The sequence below is a fragment of the Carassius auratus genome, unplaced genomic scaffold (assembly GCF_003368295.1).
Source record: "Carassius auratus strain Wakin unplaced genomic scaffold, ASM336829v1 scaf_tig00045054, whole genome shotgun sequence".
NCBI lineage: Eukaryota > Metazoa > Chordata > Actinopteri > Cypriniformes > Cyprinidae > Carassius > Carassius auratus.
The window spans coordinates 22,379-36,786 of NW_020526870.1; the positions used below are offsets into that span (position 1 = coordinate 22,379).

The following is a 14,408-nucleotide window of genomic DNA, read 5'->3' on the forward strand; positions in this document are numbered from 1 at the left end:
GCTAGTGATTCACTGGGAATTATGCAAATAGATTAATGCTGCCCACAGAATCTGTGTAGAACACACTACTGTGACCTCGTGAGTCAGTTCTGAGGGCTAGGTATAGTACTAGATATACTTTACTACTGCATCACTGTGATCCAGACATCTGAATTGGCTCTTCAAAATGTTCTTGTCAACAGGCCGCTTCTGGAAATATCCCCCGTCATAACTGCTGCTGTGATCATCACTAAAATGAAGTTTAACTTACAGCCTGCTTAGCAGTAATATTGTGATGTTAATTGCACCAGGAAAATAGGCGCTGGGTTTTGATATCTATAATAAGCCTAATTTACATATAAAGGACGTGTGTTTGTGCTGAAATGGAAGACAATGACTTAATTTAAACACAGCGCAGTGCTGTTTCAGCGCATTTAGCATCTGGTTAAATGGATTGTGGGTGGTTAGCCAATAAAATGCAGGATTTTGGGATGGAAAGTGACAATAGTGATGAACTGGTTAGCGAATTCTCCCCTTTGTGTCATGAGGACAAGAAGAAAAATATGTCCAGTTACATTTGTTTTCTTGATAGGCCAAATGCTTTCTCTGATATAATGGAAGCTTTAAAATGAACAAGATCTATTTTACATGTAGGGTGAAGTCAGCTAAAATTTGCTTTCAGGTAAAATGGGCCAAATAAGGTTGTAGCATCATATCTCTTAATTATTATTATTTTTTTTTTTATAGTCAAGTCACAATAACTGATATTGCATTGTTGCTTCAACACTTGTTGACACGTAACAATGATTACACACACACACACACATTTTTACACCAAAATAGAGAGTGAAATAGAGAGTGTATGCATATAAAATCTAGTCTTAAAAAACAATACAAACACACAAACTACCAGTCAAAAGTTTTTGAATAGTGAGATAAAAAAAAATTAAATGTTGAAATATTTTTGCTATTTAAAATAACTGTTTTCTATTCAAATATATTTTAAAATGTTATTTATTCCTGTGATCAAAGCTACATTTCTAATATTCAGATTTTCTGTTCAAGAAACTTTTTTGAGTTGAGTTGAGTAAAAAATAAATTTCAAGAATCTTTGATGAATAGAAAGATCAACAAAGAGCCATTAAAAAATGAGAAACAACAAAAATAAAACCGTTTCCCTGAACTGTTTACTGTCTTGTTTTTCTGTGAAAATACCTAAATATGTGCCACCAATATATACGTTTTTCGTGTTTTAAGCATCAAAGATAATATAGTCAAAATTAGGGCTGGTTGATATGGCTTTAAAAAAAATCTCCGATTTTTTTCACACCAAACCCGATTTTCGATTTTAATCGATTTTTTTTTCTATTTAAAAACAAACTACAACCGACAAAGAAATTGCTCAAAACAAATGTACTCTTTATTTTCTTCTGATTTTCACTTATGCAGTTTAATCTAAATTTCCCCTTTGTGTATAAGTGTAACAGGAAACAAGCCTCAAAACATGCTTGTAAACGAGATGGCAGGCACTGCCATTGTAAACGGTGAAAATGTAGCTTATCAGTTTTCTAATAACTTACAGTGACACAATGCACCTTCAAAATAAATTAAAATATAAATAAAAAATAAAATTGTGTGTCCCTCTTTGATAAAACGCTTTTGTTTAAATAAATGTAACAAAAATGACAAAATTAGATCTATTACAAAAATACATACTTGTCACAGTGGTATTCATAAAGTGGTATTCATAAAACGTTAAACTCATTAGCGTTAGCATAAGAAAGGTCTGATTTACGCACTGTTACAACAGTCATTGTTTTTTTCTTTTTTTTCTTTTTACATTTGACATTTGAGTTCATGATTTTAATGTTGTTGTTTTTTTGTGGCACACTAAAGACTAATGACAGACTGTTGATCTTTGAATAATCTCATCTGGTCACCCTTACGTTTTGCTCTCTCCGCCATCGTCACTCTTATTAAGCGTGAGTTTTCGTTCTGTTATTCGCGTGTGTGCGCTGCGCTCGTTCTTGTTGTGTGTTTGTGACTGACAGACAGCCTCCGCGGCGCGCATGAGAGATGTCGCAGATCTCACAGACAAACTTCTTAATAATATCGCAAATTAGAAATGTTTGGTAAGATAAAATGTGCACGATAACATTATTAAGCAAATCTTTTCGCCATCGTCACTCTTTATTATTTAGAGGGAGTTTTCGTTCTGTTATTCGTGTGTGTGCGCCGCGCTCGTTCTTGTTGTGTGTGTGTGTGTGTGTGTATATGTGTGTGTGTGTGTGTGTGTGTGTGTGTGTGACTGACAGACAGCCTCCGCAGCGCGCATGACAGATTTCACAGATCTCACAGACAATCGACTTAATATGATCGCACATTAGAAATGTTTGGTGAGATAAAATGTGCACGATAACATTATTAAGGAAAAATACATAGTACTTTTTTTTTTTTTTTCTCCAGTACCGAAAGCAGAACCGATAGCGTAAGATCTTACTGATACTACGGTCTTTCATAATTTAGCCCCGGGGCCAGTTTAATACCGGGTTTCGGTACCCATCTCTACTGTTTAAGATGCTGGAATAAATTTGTTGTGCTGCTACCTTTTGTAGCAACAGCTTTTAAACACACTTTGCAATGTGGCGTTATTTGTTCTGTGTCTGACACTAAAAAAGCAAACCATTTCCAAACAATGGATGAAACGGTGCTTTTCTTTGGAACGAGCTCTGCGCTGTTAACTGTCATGTTGTCTGTGTGCGGCTGTAAGGCAAGCGGGGGGAGGGCGAGCCCACTCTGAACTACGGAAGCCTAAGGGGAGAGCCGGTGATGGAAGAAAACCGATTTTCATTAAAAACAAATCGCCCTTAACGTCAAATTCGAGTTAATCGATAAAATCGATTTATCACCCAGCCCTAGTCAAAATCAATTTGCAAATGAAGTGAGAAATATAAAATAACAATTCTTGATAGGCTGATTGTTTTCTCTGATATAATGGAAGCTTGAATCTAAATAAAATAACAAAATAACTGATTTAATATATAATTATTTAAAATGTAAACAAAGAGACATAAAAAGTTGAAAAAAGAAATCTTTACAAATAATATAAAAAAAATAAATGTGCCATTTATTTATTTATTTTTTCATATTTTAAGCATACATCAAATAAAATATGGTTAAGATCAATTAGCAAATGAACTAAGAATAAATATAATTAATTTGTTTTGCTAGACTGATAAGAGAATCATAATATAGTTAACATGTTTAAATATATGGCACAAAGTATGTCTTGTTATAAGAAAATGGACAAGTATCAATTCGCCAGCGTGTAAGAAAAAAAGACCTAATAACTTGTTGCAGGCTTTAATCAAAATAGTATAATAAAATATTTGATTTAAGTAATTATTTCAAATTAATTACAAAAAAAATATATATATATATATATGTCTGATAAATATTTAATGTCAATGCATTTATTTGTTTAAAACCCTGTGATTTATTTCACAAATATGAGCAACTGACTTTGTTTTTGCCTATTGTTCCTGGATTTATTTAGCGATTCATTGGTTTTTCAGCGAACAAAAATATAAAAGCAAAGTGTAAGGGACAAGGACAAAGGATAGAATCAAGGCAACGTGAGGTATTTGACCAGGATCTGGAGGAGCTACAGAGACGAGACAGGAAAAAAATCCAACTTACCTGGAGAACTGCCTTCTGAATTACCCGACCCACATCCTGTCTCCACTCCGGGATGTCGGGGTTAGCCTCGTCCAGATTAGGAGAGAAAGACAAAAGAAGCGATTTGAAGAATTCTGTCAAAGAGGAAGAGAGAAGCAGAGACAGACCTTTAATTCTTTCTCTCTAAGATGCCCAACACCTTCTATCTGCTGTGATTTGTTCCAGATGATTTAGTCGAGCTGGAGCAGAGTTATCATTACTGACAGGTATGGAAAGGTTAGCGCTGATCACAAAAATGATACAGTCTATTTGTCAGTTGCCAGAAGGGAGTTTTGATGACTAGCTTCCAGTGTCAAGAGACAATTTCCTGTGATTCTGAACATTCTGAAAGTTGCAATTATACATTTCTTCAAGGGTAGGGTTATTTATAGTTATATATATATATATATATATATATATATATATATACAGTATATTATTGTTACCATAGAGAAAAAAAAAGTCAAATAACATTAATGTGACTATATTTAATGTCTCATTGAGCATATAGTGTTGGGCTCATGAACTATGGACTTTTGGAAAAATTATTCTCAAGTTTATCAACTTCCTCCATAAGTACAAATGGTCATGAATGTATCACAGAAGAATTGTTTTTGTGTGTGTCAGAAAATCATAAATTTTTCTGCCACATCGCAAATCAAGTGAAATAGAATTATGGTAATGAAAATGACATCTCAAAAATTATTATAATAACCTGGTTGGGGCTAATTTTAGAGATAGACACAATTATCATAAATACAAAAAACAAGATTACATCTATCTACACACACACACACACACACACACACACACACACACATGAATATATGATATTTACCTATTTATTAGAGAGAGTTGGAAATGCCTTGAACTCTTAAACTGTAAATGCTCTAAAATTATATTTATTTATTTAATTGAGAATTTAGCAATTATGCATGTTGGTTTATTTTGTGCACTTTATTTTTGGGACTAGTATTATTATTAATTTATTAATATATATATATATATGTTTTTGCTGGTCATTACTTTTTATATATATTTTTAAAGATACACAAGGTTCACAAAATAATTATTGTAACTTTTTAATTGTATTTACTTATTTCAATTATTGTCAAAAATGTAATATATATATAATGGACTTCTATATGACATGATTGAAATTCCGGAGGGAAAAAATATACATGAAAAAAGCATAGCAAAAATAAATGATAACCGCATGATGGGAAGTTTCCAAGACATTTTTAATGTGATCTTGCCATGTAAAAAAAAAAAAAATGAAATAAAAGAAGGAAGAAGAAGAAAGCAAAAAAAAAAAAAGTTTTGAACTTGTCATCAGTACCATGTCATATTTGTCATAACACTCACCTTGTATGGCGATGCTTCTGGTGTCCTGTAGTATAGAGTCTCCTGACAAGACCTGAACAGTGACGGTGACCATGCCCTCGGTGCTGAACGTGTGGGAAATACTGCTGTCCAGTGTAATTATGGGCTAGCGCCACAAACATAGTGCATACAAAACAAAAACAATCTAAATATTTTGGTATTTGTAAGCTCAATGACTCCCTTAAAAAAGGAAACTCTTTTAAAATGAATAGCGCCAACAGCTTTATTGATGTTTCAGGGCGAACAAGCATGAACTAAAGAACACATCTAAATACCACAAAAACGACAAGAACAAGTACTACATTATTAACGGTTCATTGCTCCTGTTCTGTTTATCTTCTACCATAAAATGTCTCGGAGGCCTTCGCCCAACAAAGCGAGGCAGAAAATCTGTAATTATAGGAGCTGGTTGTACCTCTGTGTTGTTCCCCAGCCACCAGAAATAGGTAAGCGTTCTGAAATTAGAAGGCCAGACCACTGCCGTCAGGTTCACCTCCTTATTCTTAATGACCACATATGGAGCCAGCAGCTGAATATGCTCCACAGGGCCTGAAACACACACACACACACACATACAGTCAATAAGAACAGCAAACAGTGCAAGGGGTGAGCAAAAACTAAATATTTCTCAAAAACAACTAGCCGGTGGGATAAATAACTAGTCAACTACAGTATTTGGTCTTGTATAATTAGACTGGTTTCGGCTTCACCTGACCCCAACTGGACGCAGTTCAAACACAGCTAGATGGAAAGCAAGGGAATGGAAACAGAATGCAGGGATCTTGAGACCTGTTTTTAAAAGTGTAAGTATTTTTATCTTGGCATGGCATATTAAAAATGTAACACTCGCAGTGGGACGTTCTGAAAAAAAAATAATAATAAATACAAAATTAAATAATAATAAATAAAACAGTGCCAAGAAGCAAGTTGACAAGTAACTTTTCCAATAGGGTTTTGATGGGCTAACAGTCTAGCACCTAAAGCACAACATGCTAAATGAAGTTTTAGCACTAGAAATTTCAAAACTGAAAAGAAAAAGAAAAAATATATATATAGACAACTAGACAAGCACTGTGGCCCATATCGTAAGTCTGCACAAACACATGAATAAATACTACTACCGTATTTTTTGGACTATAAGTCGCACCTGAGTCGCATCAGTCCAAAAATACGTCATGATGAGGAAAAAAAACATATATAAGTCGCACTGGACTTTAAGTCGCATTTATTTAGAACCAAGAACCAAGAGAAAACACTACCATCTACAGCCGCGAGAGAGGACTCTACTGTATGTCTTCAGTGTAGACTACAGGAGCACTGAGCAGCATATAGCGCCCTCTCATGGCTGGAGACGGTAATGTTTTCTCTTGGTTCATGTCTCTTAGTTCATTTCTCTTGGTTCACGTCAAATTAATTTTGATAAATAAGTCGCACTTGACTATTAGTCGCAGGACCAGCCAAACTATGAAAAAAAGTGTGACTTATAGTCCAGAAAATACGGTAATACACATATATTTATAAATATTACTTCTTTCACTATTTATTCACTCATCTGAGATCATTCGGCATTGTTTACTCCTCCCTGGGGGCATTTCTTTTTTAAATAGCCCAAACAATGTTTATTGTATTAAATACTTCTGCTTCAGTATTTAATGCACATCAGGAAATCTGATTGCAAGTGCCCACCCCCTGTTTGTTTGTGAAAAGTGGAGCTAAAAGCAGTAATTAAGCACTGCAGTGTACTACACCTGTGGAGTTGAAGGACACATGCAGATTTTGGCAGAACAACTATGAAAGTCACCTACCTAGAGTATTGTGCTCAGTTTGTGTTTTAGAGATGTTTATTCAAAGTTTGCTAACCAGAGCTCAGACGCTTTATTGCCTGTGTGACTACCAAATTGTCTGTATAATTTAGAAGATTTAAAGACAGCATCTTAGTATTTGTTGTATAATTTGTGCTCTTTGGCCAGCTTATTTGTATCTGTATGTGTGTGTGTGTGTGTGTGTGTGTGTGTGTGTGTGTGTGTGAAACCTACATGTCACATGCAGGTGGAGGGATGAGGTGTCGAGCCCGAGGCTGTTCTCCGCCAGCGCTGTTACTCTGAAGATGCCTGCGCTGCGGTACATGTGCCGGATGCCCTCTTTTGTCCAGCTCAGGTTGGAGTAGGACACGGCTGTACCATCCCCAAAGTCCAGCTGAATGTTTGTCCTCATAGAGTCACCCTAAAAACAACACACAGAGCCTAGCCTGATTATTACAACAACTCTTTAGCACACTTTCCTTAATCATTGAGTCTGGCAGCTGCGACCAAAAACAGCTGCGGGTAACGTCACCATTCTGCTCCACAGACACCGGCCCATCTGCGCTCAGACACAAGCATTGTTTTCAGCCCAGGAGTTCATTCCTGCTGTAACTCTGCCTCATATATGAGATGAGGTGTGTGAAACCAGACACAGGAGCTGCTTATTTACAGAGAAAACAGTCACTGCGTCTAATGAATTACCTCTCAGCATGTATTTCAGCTTCCTGTGGGAACCCATCTTATTACTTTTGATATGTAATATATACTTGATACTCTATATTGTGTTGGTTTGGCTTGCTCAGGGTCAACTGCAATCTACCGCAAATCATAATTGCCGTTTACCAGAAAGGATATTGCATAGGGAATATAACCATAAATATGGCTCTGAGCGAGTCTTCTGTAAATCTTTATTCTGCTATTTAAGCTAAAATAATAATAATAATAATTATTATTATTATTATTATTATTATTATTACTATTATTATTATTGTTATTTTTTTATTTTATAAAATAATAATTTATTTTTACATGAGAGGAAATCATGAATCCTCAGTAAATTAAAGTTCTTATTTCTATTTAAACCAATCCAAACTGTAATAACAGTCTGCCACAGACTTTCAACTATTGATATAAATCTAAAATATTCTAATATTATACTTAATAATACAAAGTGTAGACTGTTTAACACTATGGCAAAATAAAATCTGTTTATTGGCTTCATAGTGAAAGCTTTCTTGCACACAACACATCAGACTACAGAAAATGTGTGACTATTTCTATAATATTGTTGTGCTGCAGACAGTATTATTTACCAATTAATATTGACAGTAATAAGTAATTCACAAGTATATAAGAGTATTTATTATTATTAGGAATATGTATTTATTTATTTTTACACAAAACAGTAAAATTTCAATACTAATATTTATGGTTGTCTTAATATAATTGGTTCCCTTTCAGTCGGTCGCACTCGACGCCACGTTGGTGACCGACGCAAAATGGGATATTGCTTCGATAGACCAATCTACTTTGAGTGTAAACTAAATGAGCCAATGCACATTGGCATGCAATTATTGTATCCAGCTGCCGCTGATCACAGCGTGAGTATAAGAAGGCAGCAGGTGCAATGCATACCAGCTTTTCGCTTTAAAGCCGAGCGACAGTATCGTTCTGCTTACCTCAACTGTGTCTACGGTGAACTGCAAGTTCAGCACGATCTGGGAAGCTTCCTGTGTTGGCGAGGCGGCGTTTCAGCGGCGGCCTTTCCAGTGTCGAGTGGGTTGCGCACTTCAGGCTGCACTACCCCCTGTCGTGTTGCAAGCAGCCATCTCCCCTGTGCGCCTCAGCACTAAAAGAGCATTTCCTAAGAGCTAATTTCCTCTAAAAGAGCTCCACGGGTGCATCTTTATAAAGATGACGGATCGTTACCTGGCACCGGCTGATGGTACGTGTTTCCCCCAGTGAGCCTTCTCGCACAGACACTGTCTTGCTAGTGGCGCCGTATTGGCCAGCTCGGACCTGGTTCCCCGAACTAGTGCTCCTCTCGACAGCCCCTCCTTGGCCGATTCCACTGAGGAAGGATCTACTGACTCAGAGGCGGGGCACCATTTAGCACCCGCGTCCAGACCTTTGGAAACTCCATGTCTGGTCCCTGGAAGGGACGCAGAGGTTCTAGTTCGTCGAGTTGTTAGGTTTCGGCGAATTGTTAGGTTTCTTAGAGGGGCTAGGAGGTTAAATCCTTCCCGGTCCCCTCTATACCCTCTAGGGACCAGACTCTAGTGCTTAAATCACTACAGCAGGGCCCATTCGAGCCTTTGCATTCAGTTGAGTTTCTTTCATTGAAAACTCTGCTCCTGCTTACACTGGCCTCCATCAAGAGGGTAGGGGACCTGCATGCATTTTCGGTCGACGATTCGTGCCTAGAGTTTGGGCCGGCTAACTCCCAGGTAATCCTGAGGCCCCGGCCTGGATACGTGCCCAAGTTTCCACTACACCCTTCAAAGACCAAGTGGTGAACCTGCAAGCGCCGCCCCTGGAGGAGGCAGACCCAGCCCTGGCTTTGCTCTGTCCCGTCCGAGCATTGAGGTGCTACGTAGACCGGACACAAAGATTCAGGACCTCAGACCAGCTTTTTGTCTGTTACGGAGGCCGGCAGAAGGGGATGCCATCTCTAGGCATAGGATGGCCCACTGGATTGTGGATGCCATAGCCCTGGCTTATCAGGCTCAGGGTGTGCCCTGCCCATTCACGGGCGCTGGCTCGTGGTGCCTTGCTGACAGATAAAAAAAAAAAAAAAAACATGATACCCAACCCTAATTAGCAGCACATAAAGGATTTTTTGGTTTGCACAATTGTGCTGAGCTCTCGAGGTTCAGACAAAGTACTTTTTTTCATCCTGGAAATCCACCACCCCAAACTGTTTCACTGCCAGAATGAATGAGTGAATTAATTTTTAATAGCATTTTTATTCAGTTGTCCAGTAAAAATATCAGCACATGAATAATACAATCTAAATATATTTGAAGCAAAATACTTTTTTAGTAAAACTTTACTACAAAAAAATAAAAAATAAATAAAAATAAATTAAAAAAATACTCAAAAGTTTGAGATCAGTGAGCTTTCATTTTCTGAAAATAAATTAATACTTTTATTTAGCAAAGACACATTGAACTTATCAAAGATAAGAGTAAAGACATTTATTGTACAAGATATTTCAAACATATTCTGTTCTTTTGAAATATATATTAAATAATCTTGAAGACAGAGAAATAGAAAAATATAGAAAAAAAATTGAGCATATTAAAATGATTTCTGAACTGATCATGTGACACTGAAAGCGGGAGTAATGATGCAGAAAATCCAGCTCTGCATCACTTGAATAAATTATAATTTAAAATTTATTAAAATAAAAAACTGTAACTGTGAATATTTTACAAAATAGTTTTTTTAATCAAATACAGACTATACAATTGTTTGTAATATATATAATTTTCTTTTTCTTAACCCAATGGCTTTTTATTTTAATTTTAAGCTAAAATTGAGAAACAACATTTAGTAAGGTTTATACTTAAAACAATGGAAAAAATGGGTGAATGGATGGATAGATATCTAACAATAAACGAATCTCGTTCCTCAAAAAACTTTCTCTGCTTCTATCTTTTCCAACCTTGAGCTGCTTTCTCTTTAACAAAAAACTAAAATAAAAAATAAAAAAAATCTTGTGTTGCACCTTAAAGGCATTAAATATTAAAGTCCATTTGATTTGCCTAAGAAACTGCCTCGACTCTGACCCTCATGAATATAAATAGATAGAATTCTTAGCCCATCTCACTATCTGTCTCTCTCTCTCTCTCTCTCTCTTTACTAGCTCTCACTCTCTTAATGAAAGGAATAAGCCCTCATTTCCTCATCTCATCATACTGTAATATGACAACTCTGCTGTGGTGAGACGCCTAGGGAGAAACACTTTACCTGGAATGAGCAAGCGAGCCTGTGTGTGTGTGAGAGAGAGAGACAGAGACAGAAACCAGGAGAGAATATGTGTGACCATGTGTGCACTGCACCTCAATGAAAAGCTATTCCCCAGCAGGCTTGTAATATGTATCCGGCTTGCACCATACCATCTGTACAGAGTGAAGCCTTTTCATCCGCCAGAGCTTCAGCACAGCTCGGAGCAGAGGACACCAAATTATGGAAAGTTTCCAGAATGTCAAAATGACCTATGTGGGTGTAAACGCTCACATATAGAGCTCAATGATAGTTTCACTTAGCCAGACTGGTCTAAAAGTCTGGTCCACCAGGAACAGCCTTAGAAAAATTAGCCTGACCAACATGTAAAGTAACCACTCATGTTTTTATTTTTATTTTTTGTGTGTTTTTTTGTGATGGTGTCATTAAGGGGGAGGTTAATCTAAAATAGCTGGAACCACAATAATAAACCAGCGCAGTAAAAAAAATTTAAATTATAGCACAACTGTGTCGGCCAGCTGGCTGAAAAATCCACTGTAATCTGTTGTTATCTTAAAGGAACAGTTTACCCCCAAATTAAATTATCAACCCTCATGACATTCAAGTAAATGAGTTTGTTTCTTTATCAGAAAAGATTTGGAGAAATTTAGCATTGCATCACTTGCTCACCAGTGGATTTTCTGCAGTGAATGGGTGCCATCAGAATGCGAGTCCACACAGCTGATAATAACGTCACTATGATCCACAAGTAACTGACATGACTCCAGTCCATCAATTAACATTCTGTAAATTGTAAAGCTGTGTTTATAAGAAACAAATCCATCAACACATTTTTTACTAAAATCCACTGTGTCATTCTAAAATGTGAGTCTTCTATGCATAAAATTGCTTTCTCCATTGAAAAACTCATCTCGCCTGAATCAGGAGAGACATATGCACCATTTAAAAGCACCGTTTAAAAGCAAAAACAGTCCTAAACAAACATTCTGGTGAATTTTGACATGAGAGAACAGGGGATGGATTTTTTTCACTAGAAGAAGCATAATTTTTGGCCAGATTTAATACCTTCATGATAGATTTCTTTCTTATAAACATGCAGCTTTTCACTTTACCAGACATTAAATGATGGACTGGAATGGGGAGGATTTATTGTGATGTTTTTATCAGCTGTTTGGACTCTCATTCTGACGGCACCCATTCACTGCAGAGGATCCACTGGTGACAAAGTGACGCGAATTAAATTCTTCCAAATCTGCTGTAATGAAGAAACAAACTAATCTGTATATTGGACGATCTGAGAGTGAGTAAATTTCCAGCAAATGTTCATTTTTGGATGAACTGTTCCTTTTAGGTGCTATTTCCGACCTGAACCTTAAAATGACTTTTGTTGGTGTATGCTAATGTAGTCATGTTGATTCAGTCATATTAATTCATATTTCAGATTTGACTAAATTAAATTAGAAGTTACTACACAAAACACATTTTAGGCTACCAGACTAAGCACCTTACAGTGCCCAGAGAATATGTGTACTTCATAATAAAAAAAAAACTGTCAATTCTGAAAGTTTGGTTAATGTAACATTTGCCTGTTTTGCCTTTTCTAACTAAATTATATCCCTAAAAACATGGTGATTTTTTTATTAAGCGATAAAAAAAGAGCTATTCACCTTACCCTCTAATATGTCAACAAAATGTAACATGAATTTGTGAACCTGGCTATCCAATGTTAAAATTTATGTTCTGGGCATTTTATGCAAATTAGTCCATATTTAATAAGTTAACAATCATTTGTATTCTGGAACCAAAACTTGCAATACGAAAAAAGTTGGCAGTTATTATTGTAGTCAAGCAACTGGATAAGAATGGTGATATCTATTAATATGTATATATATTATTTATTACTATGTATTAGTACCTACTCACCTTGGGTGTTTTGCCTTAAAATAATAAAAAAACACTTTCTATATCTTTTGTCGTTAATGTCAAAGGCTATGTGTCTAATAATAACTTCATTTTGCCTTCCTAAAAACAGATACGGTTTCTTCCACTTGATGCCTGATGTTAAATCCGAGTCCTGAAGCAAAACCAGTTGAGAACCACAGCTTTAACTACCAGACATAATACATTAATCTGCTACATGGACATCTAGATATCTGATCATTGATAATCTGCTCACTTGGAGTTAGCACATCACTTTAATAATTATTACTGCATAATTTAGATCTTTACTCAATACCAGGCCCATAATTATAGCTTCTGGCCATGCCGCATTTGAAATGATCAGATTCCCGAATCCGATAATCTATGATTTTCCATTAGCTGAGTTCATTGGATTCAGATGACCCTGGTGATGATCTCACCTCTTCTAACTGCACCAGGAAGGTCACATTGCTGCCCATGTTGGCTGTGAGTTTGTCATCATGTGTTGTCAGGACTAAACCTCGAGGGGGGCGATTCGGACACTGCTGTTTCCTGGCTGTGTACATCTCCTTCACTCCTTTTGTGCAGTTATTCGCAACCACTTTACGATATCTGCAACACACAAACAAATCAAAAACTAGTTTGAAACATCTTTCTTTTGAGATAAACAATTAAATGGCTCAATGACATTCACATTGTTACTTAGCGTCTGGGTCACTGTATTTATCCTCTTGAATACAACAAGCCTGATAGATCCATTCTGAGTAGCTCTGGTTTTTTATTGCTGGATTAATGGGTTTGGCCCACAATTTATGGGACACAATCTCTGAAAATGATAATCGCGTTCTTTCTCTGTCTCTTTCCTTGTCTATAAATTCGCACTCTTGCTCTGAATGGATATGCTTTCTGACTGATGTTGGTTTTAAATTAGGTTTAAATGAAGTCTTTCCATTACACAGTGTTATCTGTCCAGCTAGGTCTCTTAGTATGGATTGTCTGTCTAGAAAGTTGATGCCACAATCTCCAGAAAGTTTAAAAGCTGCTCACGTCAATATGGCTTGTGCCTGCTCATCAGCAAAATAAAGTTTAAATCATGGCTCACTTAATTAAAAATAACCATTTCCTAACACAAGATTGGTTTAGTGCTGGAAATATGAAGAGTCTGCATATTGTATACAGACAGCTTACCCTGTGCTGTTGAGGTAGTTTTGCCCTTGGCTGCAGCTTCGAGACAGTGTGGAAGGGTTGAACCAAAATGCAGGCAAACAGTTTCCATCCCCTCTTCTCTCAAAACCATAATCACTACAAAACAAAACAAAAAAATCTCACATACTGTAAATAACATTTCTTAAATTTTGACTCGTTTGAGATATCAATCCATCCATAAAAACATAAATTCACTCCAGGTATGTTCGACTAGTTTCATACAAGGTCATCACAAGTTCAAATCTCATTTGTGACATTTTCTAATGCCGTTCCCTGATGCCTATCCTGTTAAACATTCTCCAAACTACCTGTACATCCTTTCATTCATGCACAGCAGCACATCTTGTATTCAAGCATGTCCTTCTTTTATGCCCTTGAGACAATTGCAGCCATTGAGATATATTAATTCTGGGATGACAAATGTCTTTTCTG

The 14,408-nt window shown here is 36.4% G+C and overlaps 1 protein-coding gene across 1 annotated transcript in view; it reads right to left on the reverse strand.

The window, feature by feature from the left end:
* Positions 1-14,408, reverse strand: part of LOC113087664 (VPS10 domain-containing receptor SorCS3-like) — a gene marked incomplete at its 5' end in the record, with an annotated part of 60,011 nt that overhangs the window by 10,904 nt on the left and 34,699 nt on the right. Inside the window, 6 exons of the mRNA XM_026255613.1 lie at positions 3,679-3,791; positions 5,062-5,185; positions 5,495-5,628; positions 7,116-7,302; positions 13,211-13,382; positions 13,959-14,072. Of these exons, the coding sequence (XP_026111398.1) occupies positions 3,679-3,791; positions 5,062-5,185; positions 5,495-5,628; positions 7,116-7,302; positions 13,211-13,382; positions 13,959-14,072 (844 nt within the window). The remainder of the gene's footprint in view (positions 1-3,678; positions 3,792-5,061; positions 5,186-5,494; positions 5,629-7,115; positions 7,303-13,210; positions 13,383-13,958; positions 14,073-14,408) is intronic.